The sequence below is a fragment of the Lagopus muta genome, chromosome Z (genome assembly GCF_023343835.1).
Source record: "Lagopus muta isolate bLagMut1 chromosome Z, bLagMut1 primary, whole genome shotgun sequence".
Taxonomy (NCBI): Eukaryota; Metazoa; Chordata; class Aves; order Galliformes; family Phasianidae; genus Lagopus; species Lagopus muta.
Genome location: NC_064472.1, coordinates 50,772,546 through 50,797,853, shown reverse-complemented (window position 1 = coordinate 50,797,853; position 25,308 = coordinate 50,772,546). Strand labels below are relative to the sequence as shown.

At 42.9% G+C, this 25,308-nt stretch overlaps 1 protein-coding gene across 1 annotated transcript; it reads right to left on the bottom strand.

The window, feature by feature from the left end:
- Window positions 1-1,720: 1,720 nt before the first annotated feature.
- On the bottom strand, window positions 1,721-25,308 carry ISOC1 (isochorismatase domain containing 1). Its single transcript, XM_048931933.1, has 5 exons — window positions 24,951-25,308; window positions 6,955-7,074; window positions 6,594-6,797; window positions 6,080-6,196; window positions 1,721-3,173 (listed from the first exon to the last, which is right to left on the bottom strand). Exons 1-5 carry the CDS (start codon window positions 25,239-25,241, stop codon window positions 3,027-3,029), a joined length of 879 nt encoding a protein of 292 aa, XP_048787890.1. The 5' UTR covers window positions 25,242-25,308; the 3' UTR covers window positions 1,721-3,026.

The following is a 25,308-nucleotide window of genomic DNA, read 5'->3' as shown; positions in this document are numbered from 1 at the left end:
TCCCTTTCAACTCAAATGATTCTATTATAAGGGTTTAGCAGAGAAAAACTATCCCACGTACTCAGATTATAACATTCGCATAAAATTTATACATCAATTATTTGAGAATTAACAGCTAACATCTGTATTAACAGCTTTGCAGAGATGCAGACCTCTTCCTGAGGTCATGCAAACCAACCTTCTCCATAAAGGATTGTATTTCTGCTTTCCTGAGAGCAGAGTTGGTGAAGCCAACTACATCAGGAAACCTGGCTATTGCTTAGCTGTAGCAGCAGTGAAGGCTTCAAGTAAAGGACAGCTGGGCACTTAGGCAAGAAGGAATTAAGCTTCTTCAAAACCACAGTGTACTCCCTAAGCAATTCTCTTCGTGGCTATCTTATTAATTTATTTCAGCCTGACTGGACAAAACAATACTTACACTAAGTACTGCAACTATCTTTTTGTGAACAGTACACAGCTTGTTGAAAGGTTTTATTACGATGAAAAAACCAACTCATCCTTTCACATCAAGGGAATAAATCATGAAGGTGTTATGCTGAGAGGAGTAGAAAATCAGCTCAACATTAGTTTTCAAAATTTCCATGCCAACACAAATCAAGTGCAATTTGCACCCAGAATTCACAGGAAAAGCTGACAGTTAATCTTCAGAGATGATGTTTATCAGAAGCTCTGTTAAAGACAGGCCTACAGACCTCTTCTTACACAACTCAGTTTCGATGTTTTAACACATGGGAACCCCCACTTGTCAGAGAACAGGAAATGTAGCCAAATAACACATGAAGAAGGAAATTCTCTCTGTTGAATAAATGCAGCATACAGAAAAGAGACATGACAATGACTTTTCTCTTCTTTTTAAACAGATGATCTTAAAAGCTCATTTGGACGATGTGTGTGGCGTTGATTAATGTAACCACCTAACGTAACCACCTAACATTTCTGCAGTTTTATTTTTTAAGTTTGTGGAGAAGAAAAGCAACAAATTGAGAACACCAAAAAATATATTTTGCCATAGAAGGCTATGCAAATACATATATATATATATATATATTATATATATAAATTTAAAGATTCTTTCCTAGTGTCATCTTGTAAGTAATACCTCTTGTGATGACTTAGCTAGTAAAGGACTGCATGTACAAAGGAACTCATAACATCTGGCCTCCAGTTTATGTTTACATAAAAATGGTAATTTTTTAGAAACAAATGCAATGACTTCTTCAAAAGAAATTTGTATTTGGCACTGAGGAAATGGGTACTGTTCTAAAAATGGTCATCTTTACTTATGTTAGTTATTCCAGGTATCTTCACCATGTGAGTAAAAGCAATAAAATCATATTCATAAGAAATGCATAGCACTTTTTTGCACAGCTGCTGATTTATATAAGTGGACTTCATTCTGCTAGGCAGCATGATTAATATACCAGAAAAGAAAGTAAAAAGTAGGTCAGTGATGTAGGACAATGGTTCTTCAACTTAACTTCCCTCCCTGCCTCCAACTTGAAGCACAATGTTCATTCCTCAAGTTTTGGAGCACTAAATATCACTGTAACAAGACACAGAAGGCAAGAATTATTAGACGTTTTCCATCCTTGATCTTTACACAAAATTCCCATGACATCTATAGGAATTCCACAGCTGCACAAAATAGAACAAGGTCTATGGCAAGCAAACCTTTTGGGATTTGCTCTTCAATAAATATCACAAGCATAAGAGAGACAGCAAATGTTAATGTTTTATTTATTTTGAACATATAAAGGTTATAACTCTCAAACAATTCTTTTAGAGCCATCTTGTGGGGAAAATATGCAATTTAAAGCCATACATGTACTGTAATTAGTTTTCTACCAAAAAGATCAGCGCTCAGTATAACATCCCCTTTTTCTTTTAAAAAAATAAATGTCTCAGTCACAATGTAAACTTTTTATAATATTGTTTAAACCACTAGAGCACGAAAGAAGTGCCTTTATGAGCAATCATGTGTTAAATGGTTTGAGATAGAAAATATATTTTATATCAATAAGTTACAGACAATATTTCACGGAAGTATGCTTTCACATCAAATTCCATTCAATCTCCACTCAGCTGTAGACTACAAAAACAAACACAAACTTAGAGAAGCTGACGTTTGTTTCAAAGCTTGCTTTGTCAAATGGATCAGATGGAATTATTAAATCTAACTAAGACAGGGTAAAACAAAAAACAAAAACCCTTCTAAATATAATAGTAGATTTAGCACTCAAAGTTGAAAAGCTTTTGCTCTTTAAACCCTTAGCACTGCCAAAATGCTTAAATTTATGGTAATCTTAATGATTCTATGTCAGTTGTTTGCGAAGATCTCATTAAATGGCAGACTTTTGTATGTATAAATTATACAGGGCTAGGCATTCAATTGCAGGGCAATCACAAATTTCCGTGCAAGCTTCAGCAACTGAAAGCAATCAGATATCAGAAGTTGTTTGATCTATGCATCTTGTTTACTAAGTAAAGCGTTTATATTTTATCCTAATGAACAAATGCACATATGTATTCCAGGCATCTTAGTCCTTTCTAACTTATGTCCTATTAAAATATTTCATTTACATAGAACATTAAAGCATATCACAACACATTTATCCCACATGTATTTATCTTCTAATACAAAAGTAAAACAGTATCACAGAATATTTCAACAAAGTGCACAATCAAGAAGTTTCACAGAAGTATGCACTTTCTTTTGAGCTGTTACAATCAGTGAATAGGATAACAGGCACCTCTCTTAATTTTTATTTTCTTAAATTAAGTACAAACAAATTAAGTTTGACAACAAAGGGTCCTATGGTACGCTAAGCCTCTGACAGCTGTGACTGAACAGAACACTGTGGCACCCAGAAATATAACCAGACAATTTTTGCTAAGGCAAGCACAGGTATTTCAATTTTTAATTTTACACTTCTGCCAAACTTAGTGTGAAAGAAGGTGTATGTGTGTGCTTGAGCTTTCCACAATCCTTAAAGACGACAAGGACATTTACTTCCTCCACATGCTCTTTAAACTTTGGAAAGGAGGCCTGACTCAGGGGCACTTGCCTTAATGAGATTTTGGATTTCTTTGAATTTTGGGTGCTCTTTATCAGCTACCAGCTGCAGCAAAATAGCTTCACTAGTAGTAACTATGATTCCAGTACGAGCAAGACGCTGAAACAGAAAAGAGCAGAGGAAAAAAATGTCAGATCTTCGAAGCATGAAGGAGCATACACTGCATGAAAGAGATGGTTGTTATTTTTAAAACTATCTACTATTAACAAAGGTATCACTGGCCGAATTCCAGTACTTCCTAACAACACCATTTATAACACTGGAATGGAAATTGACCATTGGTGGACTTGGGAAAAATGCTCTACTGGGTTACAAATAAGGCTTCCAAGTTGGACTGGATTTTTTCCCCAAGATTTAAAATGTAGTAGACCAACTCTCTCTTCTATTAACACCCCATCCCCTTGTGCACTTGAGCAGATTAGCTTCCTTAACACTCATACAGACTTGAAAGGCCTTAGGAAAAAAGAATTGGGAAAAGGGAAAATACCTAAATCCAAGCAAAAAGAATTAAGCAAGAAATATAGTTGTACCAATTTTTCTTTCTGGACTTGTTTACATGGTAGTATTTTGGTCTTTGGGCTACACAGCACACTCACACTAATAACCCCCAGAGACAGAGAAAAGCTTTTCAACAGAACATATACATCATACTAGTACAGTAGTAGATGGCTTTAATGGACATCTCATTACAGCTTAGTAACTCCCAAGTTAATTCTGAAAGACTACAGAATTAAAAGCACAGCTACATAAAAAGCAAAACTGAAAGAGGTCTGCTAGATCTTTTATGTGTATTAAACAGAGCAATTCTCCGTGCAGCCCAAGCCATATGACATACTGCAAAGTTTTTACACTTCTAATAGTGTGCTTGTTGCCTGTATAGCAGAGTCATCCTTAAGTAAATGCTGCCCACCTACCCGCTCGCCTTAAGTCTCCCAATAGAACATATGCTTTGGCAGTAAAACTCCTACTGGATCCATCTTTCCCTCAGTCATACTCTGCCCATCAAATCTAATGCACCTACATGGTCCTGAATTAACCAAAGTAAAAGGTAAAAAATGTCTTCAGTCCGGTTTCTACTGCAATTATTAAAGAGGTGCTCCAAACTTTCTAGAGAAGACATAAATCACTGCAGTTAAGTTGTTTATATCATAAAGTAATGATGAGAAAAATTACTAATTTAGGGGACCACTAAAGTGTGGCTGATCTTCAAGGAAAGGAAATGCTTTCTTAGATCACTGCCTTCCAGAGGAAAGAAACAAGCATACGTTCATCTACACCAAAAGAATAAATTAGAACAGATGAGGAAGAATAAAGAAATTCAGCAGGAACAGACTCAGCTGCCTTAATTCAAGACCAAATAGTGACACAAGGCTTTAGCAGCAGACAGGGCAGAGATCAAGAACGGCCACAATCTTGACCAGCTGGGATGAATTATTTCAGCAAGTTCTCATGAAAAGACTACTTAATACTCACTAATTAAAAGACTCCGACTAGCAGCTGTCAGCTGTACGTTAAGACTAAAGACCTCTTTCAATGCTTTGGTATTTTACCAATTTTCTAAGGAAGCACAAAGCCATGGTCAGTCAGGATCACTGACATTCTCCCTGGTTGTGTCTCCTTCTCCTGGTCTCCTGCTCCTTATTGTGCCCAGATTTTGTTTATTCTAGCCCACAGCCCCCAGTTCTACAGTACGAAGAGAAGACAGAGTTCGCAAGGACAGACAGGGAGAAGAATTCCCCAGATCATACTACAGTGCTGACTGCTTCACAGTCCACAGCAAAACGTTTTTCTTTGTGAGAAAATTTTGAAAAACCATACTAAAAATTTCCTTAATACTCATCAGTTTTCTTGAATTACAGTTTTTGCAAGTTTTGCAGTTTTGCTTTTGAGATGATCAATGCCTTTTTGACTGGAAAGAAAAGAAAAGCTAGCTGCTGAGTAATTCAATCTCTGTTGCACTGAACCAATTTCTATGTTTGCAAACACACTGTAAGTGATAAACAAATGTACAAAGACATAAAAAATGGCAAACAGATTCCAATGTCAGTTTTGTCTGTTTCATCTGCTACTGCTACCATCACAATACAACATTCACTTAGGAACTTCATGATTTCAGTCATTTCTACACTGTGTGTGTGATTATGAAGTATTTGAGAGATGACATTTAAGCTTCCACTTAATTCAAGTTTATGAGAAACAGTAAAAATTATAACTCTTCTTCAATTCTATGAAAAAGAGTACAAAACAGTAGTTATTGTTAGCTTCAATTTCCAAATAAACACAAAGGCTCAGGACAAAACCTTCAAAAACTACATATCAGTTTTTGACGTTCAGCAATGGAAAGTTAGAGCACACCATAGAAATTCCATTTGCATAAATTTTCTAGCACATAGTTACTTTTAAACTATCCTGTTATATTTATCTCCACTTTCTCAACATGTATGTTAAACTACTAAATCTTTGACTAAGCCCCATGAAGGGGGAAAGAAAGTCTTTACTATAATCACAGTCGTGAGATTAAGCTTTAATTTTCACTGATGAAGAAGAACAGAGGGAGGGACAGACAAGAATAAGTTTTGAACAGAAACACTTATTATACTCCTCTACATTTCAAGGATTTTCAGCAGCAGAACAAATACTGTTTGGAACAACAAAAACAAAAGCTCTGTAGTACTTTTATTCTGTTGTAAACACTGCTTAACAAAATGTCAAGAAATGCAAATGGTTATACAGAGAAAACCATACTGCATGAAACAATCACTTTTCTAATCCTAATATCCCAAAATGGTTTCTACATATTACATCAAAATTTAGGGTGGAAAAATAAAAAAAATATTTCTCTGCTGTGGAATTGTTCTGAGAATCACAGCATCTTCCTCTTCTTAAGTCTGCATATGATTACAGTCAACTGTTCTGAGAAACTCCTTGTCAGAAATAACAAATACAGAAATTAGCATAGAAGCTGAAGGGATAATAATCCATTAATTTTTGCCATTAAACATTACCTCAAGAGCAAACATTCTGTCCATCATACTTCTTGATGAGGTGGCATCAGCTACAATATGAACTTCCAGACCTCTGCCAATTAATTCCAGTGCTGTTTGCTGGATGCAGACATGAGTCTATAGGAGAGGAAACAAAGGCCAAAAAAAAAAAAAAGATGCAAATAAGTCACTACTCTATCATGCACTATACTACCTGTATAGTACAGTGCCAAATTAAATCACATAATTAATTAGGGTTCAAATAAGCATTTTTCTATGCATTACATTACTAGAGAACTGGGTTTCACAATATGGTTTTTAAAATGCCAACTAAGTTAAGCTTAAAAACATCTGTTTTCAAATTTTATGAGATAATGTCTTAGAGCAAAAGGATAATCCATTTCATGGAGGATATATGAATTATAAGGTCTATGCAAAATAAATTGGCCTTTTTTAATTACAGAAAGCAATGCTACAACTATTGTAGGCCAACAGATAACGGCACAGAACAGTATAAGAATGGAGAGGCACATACTTCTACTCCAAACAGGACAACACTGCGGACTCCAGGAATCTCTGCTAATGCTGCTTCAACTTCTGGCAAAACCATTGAAAACTTTGTTTTGGGAAGCACAAGTTTAGCTCCTGTTAAATCAATTTCTTGTACAGTGCTGCCAAGGCCTTTGGGATACTGTTCTGTTACAATGACTGGAATTCCTAAGAGCCGTGCACCTTGGAGCTGTCAGGGGAATGGAAAAGAAAGAGACAAAAATAAATGATCAAAGAATGACAAAAGCAAAGAAATGCCTATTATTTGAAACTGAATAATCTATAAGCTAGCTATACATAGCAATTTAAATATGTCATCAAAACTTAATGGAAAACAACCAACATACCAGCCGTTGACCTACGCTGATGATATCACCGAAGTATTTTATGGCAGGACGGAATCTCTCTTGCATATCACAACAAAAAAACACAGTGCTTGATGGTGTCAGGTTGCCTAAAGTAGTCATCTGAAAAAGAAAATGATGTTTTTAATGCTAGTGAGAGCCTTTCTGAAGAAGCAGCAGAACAAGAAGTCTGGAAAGCTGGTGTCCTAGAGCACAAATAGGCACCACGAAGATCCACCCACTCCTGATGTAGATTTTGTTTGCTGTAACTAAAGCATTATGCCTTGCAAGAACCATTTTCCCTGAGCAGGGTTCCATAATACCTGGCCTCATGCTCTTGTGAAGCTTCTGTGCATTGACTCAAGCACTGCTGAGATTAGCTGACTGGCCTTTGTGGAGCTTTCCCATCACCCAAGCAGTATGTGACTCAGTCCTCTGCTCTTGCAGAGACTCTTTCTGCAGATCAGTGTGCCACTGTGCCTGCACATTCGGTCCTGAAGGGGAATTTTCTCTCTATCACCCTCATTCATTGGCCCTACTCATTGGGCCCCTCACTGCAAGAAAGACATTGAGGCCCTGGAACGTGTCCAAAGGAGGGCAACAAAGCTGGTGAAGGGTCTGGAACACAGGCCCTATGAGGAGAGGCTGAAGGAGCTGGGAATGTTCAGCCTGGAGAAGAGGAGGCTCAGGGGAGACCTTATTGCTCTCTATAACTTCCTGAAGGGAGGTTGTAGTGAGCTGGGGGTTGGCCTCTTCTCTCGTGTCATTAGTGATAGGACCAGGGGGAATGGTTTCAAGCTACGGCAGGGGAGATTCAGGCTGGACATCAGGAAGTATTACTTTTCAGAAAGGGTGGTCAGGCACTGGAATGGACTGCCCAGGGAGGTGGTGGAGTCACCGAGCCTGGGGGTGTTCAAGGAAAGACTGGATGTTGTGTTGAGGGACATGGTTTAGTGAAAGCTATTGGGAATAGGTGAACGGTTGGACTGGATGATCTTTTAGGTCTTTTCCAACCTTGGTGATTCTATGATTCTATGCAATTATATGATTCCTCATGCAATGATTCTGCAAAGCCTCTCTTTCCTGACTCAAGCATCATGGTACTTGGTCCTTTGCTCTTGCAGTGCTACTAAGCCCTGATTCAAGCCCCACTGGTCCAGCACTGGCCTTTGAGAGCTTCCTTCCCTTCAACTTGAGCCAAAGAGTCTCACCAAGGGAACCTCTTTCCTCTGTCTCAAGGGCTGTATTATCTGTTTCTCAGACAGTGCAAGCCTTGCACCTCTGTCTAAAAGCCACAGAGAGGGGATGTGTGCTCTTGCAGGGCATCTAGGCCCTGATTCAGGTGCCCTACAACACTATGGAGCCTTGCCTACTGCCCAGGCAGCACCTGTTGTCACAGCAGGGGAATGAAGTCCTTGCAGGGCACCTTTTCTGTGAGCCATGGGGCCGGACCCCAGGGCCATGAAGAAGGAACACGTGGTCCTGCAGCATTTCCGTGTCCTGAGGAGAAAGAACTCCACAGAGCCAGATATGCTCAACTCATGCAAAGCCTCTACACCTACCTTTGTCTGCCACAGGGTCTGGATCCTGCACTCGCAAGGCACCTGAATCAGGACAAGAGCCACATCTGAGGCCCCATGGTGCTCAGCTCTAACAAATGAGGCACAGAGAGAGCAGAGGACAAGGCCTGTGGTAATCTAGCAAGGGGAAAGAAGCCAGCCATACAAAGTGAGCAGCAGTATGATAGGCGTCTGCTGGCTTTCACACCAAGAGCTGCTGCTCGATCCTACATAAAGATACACGCGTCAATTGCCACAGACACAGCTGGTCCTGCAGGCCTCAGGCACAAAGTGGAAATCAGGGAAATTCTGAGCTTGGTAAGGTTTCTGACACTGCAACTTCTGGAAGTCCTTGCACATTTGGGAAACTCTCTTACCTTTCACACTGGCAATGCTTTATCTTCCTGGACTTCACTGTGCATCCATCCCTTAGGCTTGTGAGATTTATGTTTTGGATTAGTCCATGAAGGTCTTGAAAACTTCCACACTCAGGGCAGCACTACCTTGCTGAATAGCTCACTTACTGTTTTTTCATTTTTCCTTTCCTCCAGCCCTAAACCTCTCCAGTCACAGCTGATATGACCGTCTCCGCTTCTCCCATCTGGCACTGTTGTGAAGAGCCCGTCCCGTTCCCCACAGTCCCTTCCCCACCAGCACCATGTAGTCCTCATCAAAAACACATCCCACTCACAGAGCAAGTGCTCCAGCCATACTGCATCACTGCTCCTGAAACACGTAACCCTCACTGCTCATATCCAGGCAGGGCGATACCCAGCCAGCTCCTGCTCACAGTTCAGATGAGCAAGGTCTGGAGTCAGGAGCATTAGTTGCCTTGGTGCTGGTTTTGTGTCCTGGCAGTGGGGGCGCTCAGGAGACACAGACTCACAGCAGCAGAGGGAAGCTGTGTGTGGCACACTCCATGGAAAGCTGGCAGGGTTTCCTCCTTCAGGAACATCCCCCCCTCTCCAGGTCAGGATATGATGTGGCCTGTCTTTTCCAGTAGCACCTGCTGCAGCAACACAGAATCACAGAATTGCTCAGTTTGGAAAAGACCTTCAAGATCATCAAGTCCAACCACAACCTAACCATATTACCCTAGCAACTCTCTGCTAAATCATCTCCCTGAGCACCACATCCAAATGGTTTTTAAACACATACAGGAATGGTGACTCAACCACCTCCCGGGGAGCCTATTCCAGTGCCTAACAACCCTTTCTGCAAAGAAGTTATTCCTGATTTCCAAACCAAACGTACCCTGGTGCAACTTAAGGCCATTTCCCCTCATCCTGTCACCCATCATCAGTGAGAAGAGACCAACCCCGCTCTCACTGTAAGCCTTTCAGATATTAGAAGAGAGAAGTAAAGTTTTCCCTCAGCCTCCTTTTCCACAGACTAAACAGCCCCTTTCTTTCAGTCTCTACCCATAAAGCACATTCTCCAAGCCCTTTCAGAAGCCTTGCTGCCCTTCTTTGGACCTGCACCAGCAGCTCAATGTCCTTTCTGTACTGGTGTGCCAAAACTGAACAGAGTACACGAGGTCAGGCCTCACCAGTGCCGACTACAGGGGCAGGATGACTTCCCTAGTCCTGCTCACCGCACCATTCCTGACACAAGCCACGATGCCACTGGCCTTTTGGCCACCTGGGCAATCTGCTGGCTCATATTTAGCTGACTGTCCATCAGTACACCAAGGTCCCTTTCAGCCCAAGATCTTACCAGCCACTCCTTCCCAAGCCTATAAAGTTGCCTGGGGTTGTTGTGACCAAAATGCAGGACCCAACTCTTGGCCCTATTGAAACTCATACAGTTTACCATCACTCCCATCCATCCAGTCTATCCAGGTCCCTCTGTAGTGCCCTTCTTCCCTCTGGCAGATCCACACTCCCTCCCAACTTGGTGTCGCCTGCAAACTTACTGAGGATGAACTCAATCTCCTCATCAAGATCGTTAATAAAGATGTTAAATAGAAGCAGCCCCAGGATGGAGTCCTGGGGGACACCACTTGTGACCAGCCACCAACTGGATTTAATTACACTGACCACAACAATTTGGGCCTGGTCATCCAGCCTGCTTTTCACCCAATGGAGCGTATGTCCATCCGTACCAGCTTTTCCATGAGAATGTTGTGGGGGACAGTGTCAAAGGCTCTACAGGAGTGCAGGCAGACCACATTGACAACCGTACCTTCATCCACTAAGCAAGTCACCTTGTCATAGAATGAAATCTGGTTTGTCAAACAGGATCTACCACTCGAGAAGCCATGCTGACTGGGCCTGATCCCCTGGTTGACCTTTAACTGGTCCATGATGGGGCCAGAGATTATCCATTCCATAACCTTCCCTGGCACCGAGGTGAGAATGATACATCTGTAGCTACAAGGATCATCTTTCCAGCCCTTTTTGAGGATGGATGTCACATCTGCCAGTCTCCAATCTGCCGGGACATCCACGGTTAGCCAGGACTGTTGACGAATGATGGAGAGTGGCTTGGCAAACACATCCACCAACTCCCTTGTTAATCTAGGGTGCAATTCATCAAGCCCCATGGACTTGTGAGCATCCAGCTTCAGAGCAGGTCCAAAACCATCTTACTGTGGATCGTGCAGGGCCTATTCTGTTCCTCATCCCTATCTACCACTGCAGGGGGCTTTGTGCCCAGGGAGTAACAACTCTTACTACTAAAGTCTGAGGCAAAGAAGGCATTAAATACCTCAGCCTCATCCTGATCCTTGGTCACTAAGTTGCCCTCGGTGTCCAACAAGGGCAAGATCCTCCCTAGCCCTCCTCTTGCTGTTGATGTATTTATAGAAATACCTATTGTTGTTCTTTACCTTAGTTGACAAGCTCAGTTCTACCTGGGCTTTGGCTTTTTTAATTTTCTCCCCACACAGCTTCACTATGTATCTGTATCTCACCATAAGTAGCTTGCTCACTCTCCCAAAGACCATAAACTTTCCTTGTGTTCTTGAGGTCCAGCTAAAGGTCTCTGTTCAGCCACTCCAGCCTCTTTTGTCCGTTGGCTTATCTTCCGTGACTTGGACATGGTCAGCTCCTGCACCTTCAAAATTACTTCCCTGAAGTATTCCTAGCCTTCCTGGGCCTAGACTCCCATGCTCTCCAAAACTACCTCCCAAGGGCCCCTCTCAACCGTGATCCTAAAGAGGTTAAAGTCTACCCTCCAGAAGTCCAAGGTGGCAGCTCTGCTGACTCCCCTCCATGGTTCAACAAGGATCGAGAAATCTACTATCTCATGATGACTATCCCCGGATGGCCTCCAACCTTTACATCCCCAACAAGATCTTCTTTGTTAACAAACAGCAGGTCCAGGATTTTGTTTCCCCTTGTTAGGTCCTTCACCAGCTGGGTCAGGAAGTAATCTCCCACACACTCTAGGAATCTCCGGGACCGTTCTCTACCTGCTGTACTATAAATCCAGCAGATGTCTGGGAAGTTGAAGTTCCCCACAAGAACAAGGGGAAGAGACAGTGAGACCTCACCCAACTCTCGGTAAAGTGTCTTGTCCACCACTTCATCCTGGTTGAGTGGCCTGTAGAAGACTCCCATGATAATATCAGTCCTATTGGCCTTCGCTTTTCTTCTGACCCACAAGCTCTCAACCCTATCATCACCATCATTAATTTCCATACATTCACATTCTCCCTTTACATAGAGGGCTACACCACCACCTTTCTGCCTTGCCTATCTCTTTTGAAAAGTCGGTAGCCATCCATCACAGCACTCCAGCTGAGTCATTCCACCATGTTTCCATGATGGTGACTGTATTGTAGCTTTCTGACCACACAATGGCCTGCAGCTCCTCCTGTTTATTACCGATGCTGTGTGCATTAGTGTAAAAGCACCTGAGCTGGGCCTCTTTTTGAGTGGCAGTAGTCCTAGTACCCTCATGACCATACTCAGGTTTCCATAGCCACCAACCTCACACCAATCCTCATGTTCTTCCTACAAAAGGGTGAGTCGTTCTCCTCCTTCACCGAGACACAAGACTGTGGGATCTTACTAGCACATCCCTCTCCTACAAGCACCTGACAGTACATATGGGCTCCATTCTACTGACCCCAGTTACATCCCCACTGCCCTTCATACCTAGTTTAAAGCTCTATCAATGATCCTTCCCAACTCCCATCTTAAGATCCCTTTCCAGTGGTAGGAGAAGCTGCTCCTATCAGTTGCCAGCAGGCCTGGTCTCATGCAAACACCAGTGAGAGGCGGAGGCTGGTCATTGCCCACTCTCCCCAGCCAACCACTGCAGGTGGACATTATGGCCTCAGTACTAGAGAATCACTGCTGTATATGCTTGGACACCTGTGGCAACAGCAGCTCCATGATGCCATGCCTTCATCAGCTCTTTTTTCAATACATTCATCAGTGGGCTAAGAGAAAGCCCCAGTTTTCCCTCTGCAAAAGAAGGGTTAGCTCCATTCTGCACTTGGTGAGGACAAACAGAGTCTCTCGGGAGCTCACTGTTACAACATCTGAAGGGATATCAGCCATGGTCCACCAGGCAGCGAGAGCTCCTAGACACCTAGGCTCTCAATCACAGGCTGCGAGTCCAGGGTTTCCATAGGTGGCCTCCAACCCCACATATGGGCATATCTCTACAGCCAGCATCCAGCTATTCTCAAGCTCCTGCTGCCCTCGCTGCATCAGGAGCTGAAGCGGATCTTGAAAGCTGGGATGCTTTCAGCCTCTGAAGTGTGGTGCCTCATCATCTCCAGACTGTGCTTCTGTAGCCTGGATAAGGCAGTTCTCACTGTGCTACTGCATACTTGTCTGAGAGGACAAAGAGCTGACTGTGCAATGGTTCTTTGCCACAACTGTGCAGCAGCGCAGTAGGGATGACTCCCATGACGCCAGAGGACATGACAGCAGCCCCAGTCCCTGTTGCCTACCCAGTGGGAACTCCTGCGCACAGCTAGAACTCTCCAGCACAGGATCCAGCACAGGGAAGATCCCCAGAACCTAAACTCCTGAACTCCCTGGGGCTCACAGCTGTACCCCATGCATCCCTGTTCCTGTGCCTGGGAATCCAGAAGTGCTCCCAACAGAAATGCTCAAAAGCCCTTTTTGAAGTGAGAAATGGGATCAGATGACTTCAGGAGGTCCCTACTCACCTCAGCTATTCTGTGATGGAGGTGACAACCTGCAAGGTCATCAGGTTTCCCCTACTCTCCATTAAGATCTCCAATAAGGACTGATTTGCCCAGAGCACTGGGGAATGGGCAGGGCAGAGAGGCTGGTATTGAGAATGGTCAGCTTGGTGGCCAGCATGTAACAGCCTCAGGAATCAGCTAATGAACCTGATCTGCATGATCTTTAAGCCCCGTCTGTGCAGCATGGGTCTTTGCCTTCATTCTTGCAAAACCTCCTTCTCCTGCTGGCACAGTTATCATCAGGCCTAGCTCTCTGTTCTTGCACAGCCTCTCTGCTTGATTTGAGTATCCTAAGTCTTGGCTCTCTGCTTTTCAGAGTTAAAATTAATGCTACTTCATACTAAAATCACCTTAGTGGGAGGTATCCCTGCCTATAGCAGGGGGGACTGGAGCTAGATAATCCTGAAGATGTTCCAACCCAAATCTATGATTCTATGATTCTTCTTTGATAACATGTAGGAGGGGCAGGTGAGTTCCCTCTGTGTTAAGAAATGAAGAGACCATGAGGAGATCACACTGAGAAGCAGTCAGAAACAGGTTGAGAGCCTGTGGATTAAAATTAGGAATGAGATCAAAGCTAAACTGGTAGTCCAGGTCTACTACAGGCCACCTATCTAGAGAATTCTGTTGATAAGACCTTCCTGCTTCAGCTGCAAAAAGTTTCATTTCCAGACGGGTAATTTCAACAACCCAGATATCTGCCAGCAAGATAACACAGTGAACTGTATGCATTCCAGGAGACTCCTGGAGTCCACTAAGTACAATTTCCTGGTTCAACTACTGGACCGACCAATCAGAGGTGAAGCTTTGCTGTACATGGTGCTGTACATGGTGAGGTACATCTCCTCACCAATGTGGAGGAGATAGTTAACAATATTAAGATTGGAAGTAGCCTAGGCTGCAGTGACCATGCCCTGGTTGAGCTCATGACCTCGAGGAACACAGGCCTGGCAATGAGAGGAGTGAGGACCCCGAACTTTAGAAGAGCAAACTTCAGGTTGCTGAAGGAATTGTTGGACAAAATTACTTGGGAAGAAGTCCTCAGAGACAAAGGAGTGGTACAAAGCTGGCTACTCTTTAAGGACACCTTTCTGAGAGTGCAAGAGCTCTCTGTTTTGCACAGTAAGCGGGCAGTGAAGGCAGGAAACTGACGTAGTTTGGCAAGGACCTGCTGGGCAAACTGAAGCACAAGAAGGGCAAGTACAGGGAGAAACAAGGATGTGTCTCCTGTGAAGAATACAGGAATGCTGTCTGGGCTTGCAGAGATGGGATTAGGAAAGACATGGTACAGATGGAACTGAACTTGGTCAGGGATGTTAAAAACTAGAAAAGATTCCAAAGGTATGTGGTCAGAAGAGTCAGGCGCAAGACAGCATACCTCTTCTGCTAAATGAGTAAGAAGAATTGGCTACAACAGATATGGAGAAGGCTGAGGTGTTAAGTTCTTTGCCTCAATCTTCACTGACAGCCAGGATTCTCACATACCTGAACCTCTAGTTGGCAATTAAGGGAGTAAACACACCTCCACTGCAAGGGTGGAGCAAGTCTGAGACTTACTCATGAGACTGACCAGGTACAAGTAAACAGGGCCAGATGACATGCATCCCAAGGTCCTAAAGGATCTGGCTGCTGAGATGTTCTCCGTCATATTTGAAAAGTTATGACTGTCAGGTGAATTCCTCAGGGACTGGAAAAAGGGAAACATCACTTCCATTTACAAGAAAGGGAAGAAGGAGGCCCCAGGGAACTACAGGCTGGTGAGCCTCACCTCTGTGCCTGGGAAGATCATGGATCAGATCCTCCTGAATGACATTTTAAGGCAATGAAGGATGAGTGGGTGATCCGAGAAAGCCAGCATGGCTTCACCAAGGGAAGGCCATGTCTGAACAGTCTGGTAGCTTTCTATAATGGAGCTAGATTAGATTAGTATAAATGACCTAGATTAGGACAAAGGGAAGGCAACTGCTGTCATCTACCTGGACTTTTGCTAGGCCTTTGACATGGTTTCTCATCACATACTTACCTCTAAATTGGAGAGATATGGAATTAGTTGGAAGGTTGTTACAGAGGGTTGTTTTCAATGCTTCTACATATGTCCAGGTGGAGGTGGTAACAAGCACTGTTATAGAATGACAGAATGGCCTGGGTTGAAAAGGACCATAAAGATAACCTAATTTCAATCCCCCTGCCACTGGGGGTGGGATCACCAACCACTAGACCAGTGGCTGGTCTAGTCCCCTGTCCAGGTCCCCAGCACCAGTACTCTTTAACATTTTGATCAATGAGATAGAAGATGAGATTGAGTGCACCTTCAGCAAGTCTGCTGATGATACCAAGCTGAGTGGTGCGGTTGATCCAATAGAAGGAAGGGATACCATCCAGCGGTAGATAACTTAGATAAACTTGAAAGGTGGGCCCTTGTGAAACTAACTAGAAAGAAAAGTGCAAGGTTTTGCACTTGGATTGAGGTACTTTCAGATATGTAAACAAACTGGGAGAAGAGCTCCTTGAGAGCTGCCCTGCTGAGAAGGATTTAGGGCTCCCAGTTGATGAAAAACTTACCATCAGCACTTCACAAGCACTCATATCCCAAAATGCCAATGGAATCCTGGGTTCCATCAGAAGAGGAGTGGCCAACAAGATGACAGAGGTGATTAGCCCGCTCTACCCTGCCCTCACAAGGTTCCACCTGGAGTACTGTGTTCAAGTCTGGGGTCCCAAAAACAGGAAGGATGTGGAGCTTTCAGCTTTGCCATTCAGAGGGACCTCAACAGACTCAAAAAGTGGGTCCAGGTGAATCTAATGAGGTTCAACACAGCAAAGTGCAAGGCTTTGCACTTGGGTTGGAGGAATCCCAGGCATTTATACAGACTGGGAGGAGCAATCCTTGAGAGCAGCCCCGCAGAGAATGGCCTAGGGGTCCTAGTGGAAGAAAAACTTAAGCTCTTGCAGCTTGGAAAGCAGATGGTATCCTGGGCTCCATCAGAAGAGGAGTGGCCGGCAGAGACAGAGAGGTGACTGTCCCTCTCTACTCTGCTCTTGTGACATCCCATCTGGAGTACTGTGTCCAGATCTGGGGCCCCCAGTACAGGAAAGACAGGAAGCTGTTGGGGAGAATCCAGAGGAGGGACACAGAGGTGATTAGAGGGCTGCAAAACCTCCCCTACAATGACAGGCTGAGGGAGCTAGGCTTGTTCAACCTGGAGAAGAGCTGGATGTCAGGGGGAAGTTCTTTGCAGAGAGAGTGATGAGGTGCTGGAACAGACGGCCCAGAGAGGCTGTGAATGCTTCATCCCTGAAGGTGTTGAAAGCCAGGTTGGATGGGGCCCTGGGGAGCCTGGTCTAGCAATAAATATGGAGGTTGGTGGCCCTGCTTGCAGCATGGGGGGTGGAGCTTCATGATCCTTGAGATCCCTTCCAACACAAGCCATTCTGTAATTCTATGATTCTTTCAGAGAGGATCCAGAGGTAGCCACAAGAATGATCCAAGGGCTGGAGCACCTCCCCTCTGAAGACAGGCTGAAGGAACTGGGCTTGTTCAGCCTGGAAGAGAGAAAGCTGAGGGGAGACCTCATTGCAGCCTTCCAGTATTTAAAGCAAGTTTATAAACAGAAGGAAAATCAACTTTTCACAAGGGTATATACTGATAGGACAAGGGGAAAAGGAAGCTGAGAGGATACCTTACTGCTCTCTTAGAGAAAGGTGACTGTAGCAAGAGCAGGGTTGGTCCCTTCTCACCTGTGACAGGACAAAGGGAAACGGCCTCAAGTTGCGCCAGGGTAGCTTTAGGTTGGATATCAGAAAAAGCTTCTTTACAGAGAGGATTGTTAAGCAGTGCAATAGGCTCCCCAGGGAAGTGGCTGAGTCACCATCCTTGAATGTGTTTAAAAACCATCTGGACGTGGTGCGCAGGGACACGATTTAGCAGTAGGTTGTTAGAGTTAAGGTAGTATGCTTGAGGTTGGATTTAATGATCTTGAAGGTCTTTTCCAACCTGAGCGATTCTATGATTGTATGTTTCTAAACTAGAGGAGCAGAGATATAGATTATATGTCAGAAGGAAGGTTTTGGGGTTTTTTTGTTAGCTTTTTTGTTTTTACTAAAGAGCCGTGAAGTACTGGAACAAGCTGCCCACAGAGATTGTGGATGCCCCATCCCTGGTGATGTTTAAAGTCAGGCTGGAACCATTCTATGATTCTATGATACTTCGAGCCAAAACAGAAGGAGAAAAATTGTTCCAGTCTGATTTCAATACATTTCTAAAATTAATGTGATACAAGTGGTACAGTACAGGGACAAATAGGTAATCAGAATTTTATTGCATGGGAGACAAGACAATCTAAATGTACATGGAAAATTCTAAGCTCTGAAAAGGGATGGAAGAACACATTACTTAAAGTATCAGGGAAAAAGAAAAGCTATCAACAGCAGGAGTACATTCCTAGAATTCATTTTCATCTCTCCATATCTTAGAGCTGACACAAAATTAAGATAAATTAAAGATTTAAAAAAAAAAGACTTCCATTTTATACAAGCTTTAAGCAGCACACATACACATAATTGCATCACGTAGTCAATTTCTTTTGTCTATGAGATCTTCTAGCACAAAGTTGATGAAAGACCAAAGGCTAAAATGAAAGTGGAGGTTGACAGTATTACTGCCAGAAAACGCACTGAATAAATATTAATGATAAAAATAATATTCTAGATTTCCCCTTGAGCAGGCAGAGTCCAATGGAAGTGAGATTTTAAAAAATATTTTGAAAAAAATCACAGAGCTAAAGTCTGCATTTTGGCACAATTTGAAAGAGTGCTTTTTATTTGTATGAAATTACTTGCATTGCCTGCAGAAGCAAGAGATAAGGCTCCAGCTAAAGGCTACATTTAAAAAAAAAGCAACTGCACACTATTCTTAATTACAAGACAACCCAAGAGAAATTACATCCATTCAGGAGCTTTTCAGAACACTTAAATCAAACTGAATGAGTGCTCCTGGCAAGTACCCATTAATTTTATACACTTCATATTTTGCAAATTGAGATTCAGACATTTTAAGCTAAAATAAAATCACAAAACCAGTAAAACACTATATTTCAAAAGAACAGAGAATCAGGAATCCTTAAATATTACTCCCAGATCTTTCACTGATTCATCTCTTAGTTCTTAAACAAATCAATTTGATCTCAAAGACTACAAAACTACAAAGGAAGCCATGTTCACTTGCATGAAATGGTTTGTTTAAGCTGCTGTGAAAGTTATTTCCACGTTAGAAATGTAGAAAGTAAATTCCCACACCTCACAGTTTGTGTGCCAACTGCTCTCAAAGCATCAAATACTCCTAATACAAGAAGGGCAAAGCAGCACATAAAAACTTTACTACAGATGGTGGAATCTCCATTCTTTGAGGTTTTCAGCAGACAGTGAGGAAAAACAACACCCAATTTGTCTCTGCACATGCATTAGGTAGAGTGGCCACTAGACACCTCTACTAAATTCTTCTGCAGTTCTACACAGTGAGGCATCACTGTCCTCAGCAGAGGAACAAACATGAGCCAATAGGAAAAGCCAACAAGAAGCCTTGCAGAAGGATCAAGAGCACCAAAATGTTCTTCATAAATACCTACTCCGTTTCATGCATTTTAAAAAAGGGTCACAATTTACAGGGCCTATACCTTCCATCCCACAGCTCTGCTGTTTTCACTTCGCAATATTTTCCTCACCCACAACTCCTCTGTTACAACTTAAGAGCATTATTTCAAGTTCTGTCCACAGTGGATTTGAAAAGCAAGCGTATTACCTCCTTCTTTCATACAGACACCTACGCACAACCACTACTACCACATCTCACTTCAGCCAGCCAACACTGCCTTAACAACACTACTTCTTTGTCATACTGCTACTCAGCACTAGGAAGGCCTCAGAGAAGACTGGTCAATTCACAGTCCGCACAGGCTCCATTCAACTATTTTCCAGTATGCTATTTGCTCTTTCCATGATTGACGATATTTAAGACTCCAGAAATCCCATTTAACCTCAAAATCTTTACTTGAGCACTCCCTCATCTTTTATTTCTGTAGCTGATTTTTTCTACTTTACTGCAATACTTTCCATTTTCAACTGCACCATGTTATACTCCACCTATCCAACTTACCAACAAAATCCCAATTTGTATATTCTCAGATGCTTACAGTTTCTCCCAGCTTGGAATCTACTGTAAGAACAGCATTTGTCCGAAGTTTGGCAGTGTTTTCAAACATTGGACTCAGAACAGACCTTACCACACTCAATTCGTTATTTGTCCCATTTGACAGTGATGCACTGAAAACAAAGTCCCTTTCCAGACAGCATTCTTTTTACACTTCCATTGAATCCCATGTTTTTACAGCAAATAACACAAGGAGCAGGTGCTCAAGTTTTGTATCTGCTTTCTTTTATTATCAAGTTGGTTTAATGCAACAATTTCTGCACCTAAGTTTAATATAAAGAACATTATAAAATAAAGTTGTGTTATGTATGTTTGCTACATAAAAACTTTCACAAACTCTAACAAATAAATCTTACATTAGTTCTCATTTTTACTTATGAACTTGGAGTTTGTAATGAGCAATGCAACACATGGCAAAAGAACCCAGAAGTAGATGATGAGTTCAAAATCAATACCAGCTGTTTTTCCATAGAACCAGATATTTGAAAAGACAAGAGAATGGCAAAAATTAGGCAGGCTGGGAGGCTGGTGAGCAGAAACAGTGCTCCACTACAGCCAAACAATTCTCTGTCAAAATCCACACCAAGTAAAATCTCTCTTTTTTTTTTTTTCTTGGGGGGGGGGGGGGTGGGGGCGGTGGGAGGGGGGTTAGGCTAGAAGAGTAGGGCATAGAGAGAGGTAATGGTTATCACCTGAAGTTCCCCCAAACTGTATGCAAGCTCTTGTATTTGTTTCATTTTGCCTCCCTTATTTATCAGGTCCTTCTCCCTTCCAGCTGGAAGTTCCACCTCAAAATAAGAATTAGTATGTCAGATGGCAACACAACCTGATGCACTTCTTTTACCCAGCTAGAGAAGTCATCTCTGAGACCATATCCAGACTAGGACATAAAGGTATACTGCCAGAGGTTATACAGCTTTAAATCTCACCCCAGAAAAGGGCCGGGTGTTTTTATCTATCATCTGTATACAAATATCTATTCTACTTACAAATAGATATTCATATATATAGATCATAGATATTCATACATATAATATTCATCTATTTCACCTCTTCAGATAATTATTAATCATATGAAGTGTGACTATGATGGACTGTAATTACAGAATCAATTTCACAGAAATATTAACATATACTGGCTCTTTGTCTGTACTTTCCCCAGTTGAAATTAAGGGAACCATTACCCATAAAAAACGCAGTTTTCCCCTAGCTCATGTAATGAAAGAGAACTGAAGCAGAGTCCCATGTGACAACGCTTGCAAATCTATTGCCAAGGTTGCCCTCTACTACAGCAGAATGGAGGATCCATAGCTACAGCATTTCAAAAATTACCTTAAAAGACAACAGTGAAAAGAATCTCACTTATTTTAAAAGGAAAAGTTTACTGTTTATCTTTCAAAGTGAAAATAAACTGAAGAAATTCACTTCAATATAGTTCAATGGAAAAATTGGCTGTATGTATTCATGTTAGGAAGACATCTATTTATTCTATTAGGCTGAACTGCAGCATTTTATATGCAACACAGCACCTAAAAGTAAAGATTAAGCTACATCAGCACATCACAATCATATAAGTAAGGCTGTATGAAATTCTTTAACAAAATTTGTCATGATCAAAATGCTTGCCATGGATTAAAAATACACAAGTAGTTTGGACTGGAAGAATCCTAAGTTTCAAAGTGCTCCTGCTCTCCTCCTCCTTTCCCCTCCTTCCACTTAGAAATACTGGATTTAACTGTAACAGAATCAAAATTTAAAGCCACTGCTTTAAAAAAAAAATTGGAACTAAACACAGTTTCCCTCATCAGATCCATATACTGCAGCCTGTTCTCAGACCAAGCTCTGCCTGGCCCTGAGAAAATGGACTGAGCCTTCAGATTTAGAGTTACTTCCCATTCGGAAGCATTTAAATATTAGATGTGTGCATAAAAAAAAAAAAAAAAAAAGAAAGAAAGAAAGAAAAAAAAAACCATCACACACAAAAACCCCTTTTTTTATCCAAGTGTATTTACTTTATGTTTCAGTAACAATGAAATACCATTCTCCTAGCAGACTTTGCAGACAAGAAAGATACACGAGTCACCAACACATCTTTCAAAAGAGCCTGAAGTGGAAGTGCTTTACACAATTATTTCAATAGTAATCTTACACATTTACAAGGTTATAAACATTGAACACAAGTACTACTGACTGGAAGTCACCTTGAAGTTCTGGCAGCAACAGTGAACTCTCAGGAGTGTATCTGAATGCTGTGTGAACTCCTCTATCACCTGGTCATAATGAGGATCGCTGTTTTCTCTCCTGGTACATCTGGTTTCTCTTTACTGTTTCTCTTCTCAAAGGTTACAACTTTTACAGCAAGGTTCCCCCACCCTGGGCATAAATATCACTCTATTAAAAGCTTTAAAACATGTAAGTTCTCTTTAACGGCTTCTCAGTTTCCAAGCAAATACCCTCCATACCAGCTGTCAGAGGTGAAAGAAGTCCCTCAACACTGCAAGCATATGACTGAGAAGCTTCAGGACAAGTAACCAAGTTGAACAACTGGCTTTACTATAACCTCCTCTACAGCACCTGATGGAAACTGGAAGTTCAAGAGCATGCTCTGTGCCAGTACAACTAAACAGAACAAACATACCTATATGACCACAGTGCAATGGCACAAATGAGACTGGAGAAAAAACATCAGTAAAAAATGTTCCCATACAGATCAAACCTTGAACTGAGCTGCACAAAAGTGGCTCTCAGAGAAGAGCACATGGTAATTTCTCAGCAAGATTACTCTCTCCCTCGTCTTCCAAGGCAGGAAATCGGAATAGGCCGGTCAGGCACCATTCTCTGGTGGTACTTCTTGAGATATTGCACAAAGATATTTTCCACAAGAAAAAATGATCATTCCAGACAGAGACATAACCTTCCCAGGGCTTAAAAAAAAACCATAATCTGCATTCATAACTAAGTGCATATATGTTGTTATAAACATTTGTGTAAAAAATAACGAAATTAATGTCTAGAAATACGTATTTATGAATCTTAATCTTAAAACAAATATATTTCTAACGGTGCAAGTCACAACACATCAGTAATGAAAGAATGTCCTCCTCAGAAGACACATTCAAAATGGTACTTTGACCCATTGCATAACATGCAGGTCTGACAAACCTATGTCACATGTAACTGCTGAAAAAACATTAGGAAAAAAGAAGGCAAATAACAGCAGCAACGTATGAACAGTGTAAGGAAAAAAAGTGTAACCTTCTCTTCTCTCCATCTTATGCATCATGCAGGACACAAAGGTCTTACAAAACACAGCTCTGTGTATCAAAGTGCTCCCTCAAAAGAGCTGTCTCCAGGCACCTGCTGGGGGCTTAGGGCGAGCTGAATGACGCTGCTTATCTCTCCATCTCACTCTCAGCTGCTGAATCACATCAAGGAAACAACAATGAATTAACACCGCTCTCATATCAACAGTTGCTACTGTCATAGAATTGCAACAGCATCAGTGAAAGCATCAGTGAAATCAATTAGACAATGTGCTTACCCTGTGATTCATCTCGGAACCCAGCATTCAGTTACAGCTACCTAGTTGCTGCACTTGGGCAATGATCTATTTCTATGCGTCCCAATCCAATACTGACCTTTTACACGGAGATTTCTACAATGACCTTTTACATACAGCTATGAATGCTCAGGCTGCATTTACGGCTTCACTACAAACGATACCAGAAAGAAGGTCTCTGCAAAGTGGCAATCTGTACACAGAAGTAAGAAATAGAACTATGACCCCGCACTGCTGTTACAGCCTGAGATTACGCATGTTCTGTTTTTAAAATCCTTGCTTGACTTAACACTGCCCGTACAAATTCTTTGTGCAAGTCGGGGAGACGATCTGTGGCTGTTTCTTCAGCTGGAGCACCCACCCATTTCATCTCCAACATACAAAGAAGAAAGGTTTTAAACTGAATACAATTAATAACAAACAAGAAAGTGAATAATAAATGACAAAATAAGTTTTTAAATGAGTTCAGTTCTTACTTTTATATCCATACACGGGGTTAAAGAAAGGAAAAATGACTTCAAAGGCATCCTTGACACACAGCCTATGTGAGGCAGGCCACCTGGGAAGTTTATGAGCTTAAGACACTATGATTAAGCAGAGTTTGCAAGCACTGTGAGATGGATCATTTCTGGAAGCAGGGAGAAAACGAGCCATGGCTCAGTTTAAGATATCATGTTTTCAACTTATTAGTAATTTGGGCTTGTCAAAGAGAGAAGTTCTGAATTACATATTAAGAAGCATGTTCTGAATTAAAACTGTATTTTTTTTTAAAGGTCAAATTATTTAACGTTGAAGAAAGGAAAAAAGAAATGTTGCTCCCAGTGCAACTATTGCAGCATGACTGGCATGAATCTCCAGTGCACAGAGTATGAAACACAGCGTGGGACCTGTCTGGCAGGCTGCTCTCCTGGTTCGTGCCTGCACAGGAAATCCCATGGACCCAAAAGCCATAAAATCGAGCTCTGATAGAGCCCTATTTAAGAACAATCTTTTAGCTTCCGCCTAGTAGTGTTGCCACTACCTGAAGCTGGGCACACCGGCTGCCTCTTTTAAAGGAGAAGTTATTTCAGCCACCGTACAGCTCTGCCGTGCACTATGTGAAACAAGTTCTCGTTCACGGAATACAAAACCGGGCTATCAAACCCGCGTGGCGCAGCGCGCCCGCCTCCCTGCCCAGTAGCACAAAACTTTCCGCGGAGAAGAACGCCAGCAGCGCCCGCTGCGCTACCATCGGGGAGCGGCTCTCTCAGCACCGCCGTGCCCCGGGGGCTGCGGCTGTCGGACGGCTCCGGCAGCACCGCGGCAGCGCTCGCCCCGCTCTGAGCCACTGCTGGACTTTGCCGCCCCATCCCCGTTCCGCCGGCGGCTCCCAGCACCAGTCGCCCGTGCCCGAGTGACTGGGAGCGGGCACGGAGGAGGCTCCACGCGGCCGGGGAGGGCGGCGGTGGCAGGACAGGGCCGCCCGCCCACACCTGTGGCAGCCGTCGGGGCGGACGAGGCTCTCACCTGAATCTGCAGCGGCACGAGGCGCACCTTGCAGCGCTCGCTGACCACGAAACCCTTGGGCAGGTCGATGTATTGGCTCCACTCCTCGGCAAACAGCTGCACCACGAACTTGCGGTGTATGTCTATCTGGTCCCCGTAGAGGCTGAGGAACTTCTGAATCAGCAGCTCGTAGCCGGCGCCGTGGGGCACGGTCGATGGCCGCGCGAAGACGGAGAAGCAGAAGAGGACGGGCACGGAGCCGCCACCCGCAGGCGAGCAGCCAGCGCCCGGAGGAGCGGCTGCCGCCGCCATCTTCAGGGGCAACCAAGCCAGCTCGCTGCGGTCCGCGCCGCCGCTCCTCCTCCTCCCGCCTCCTCCC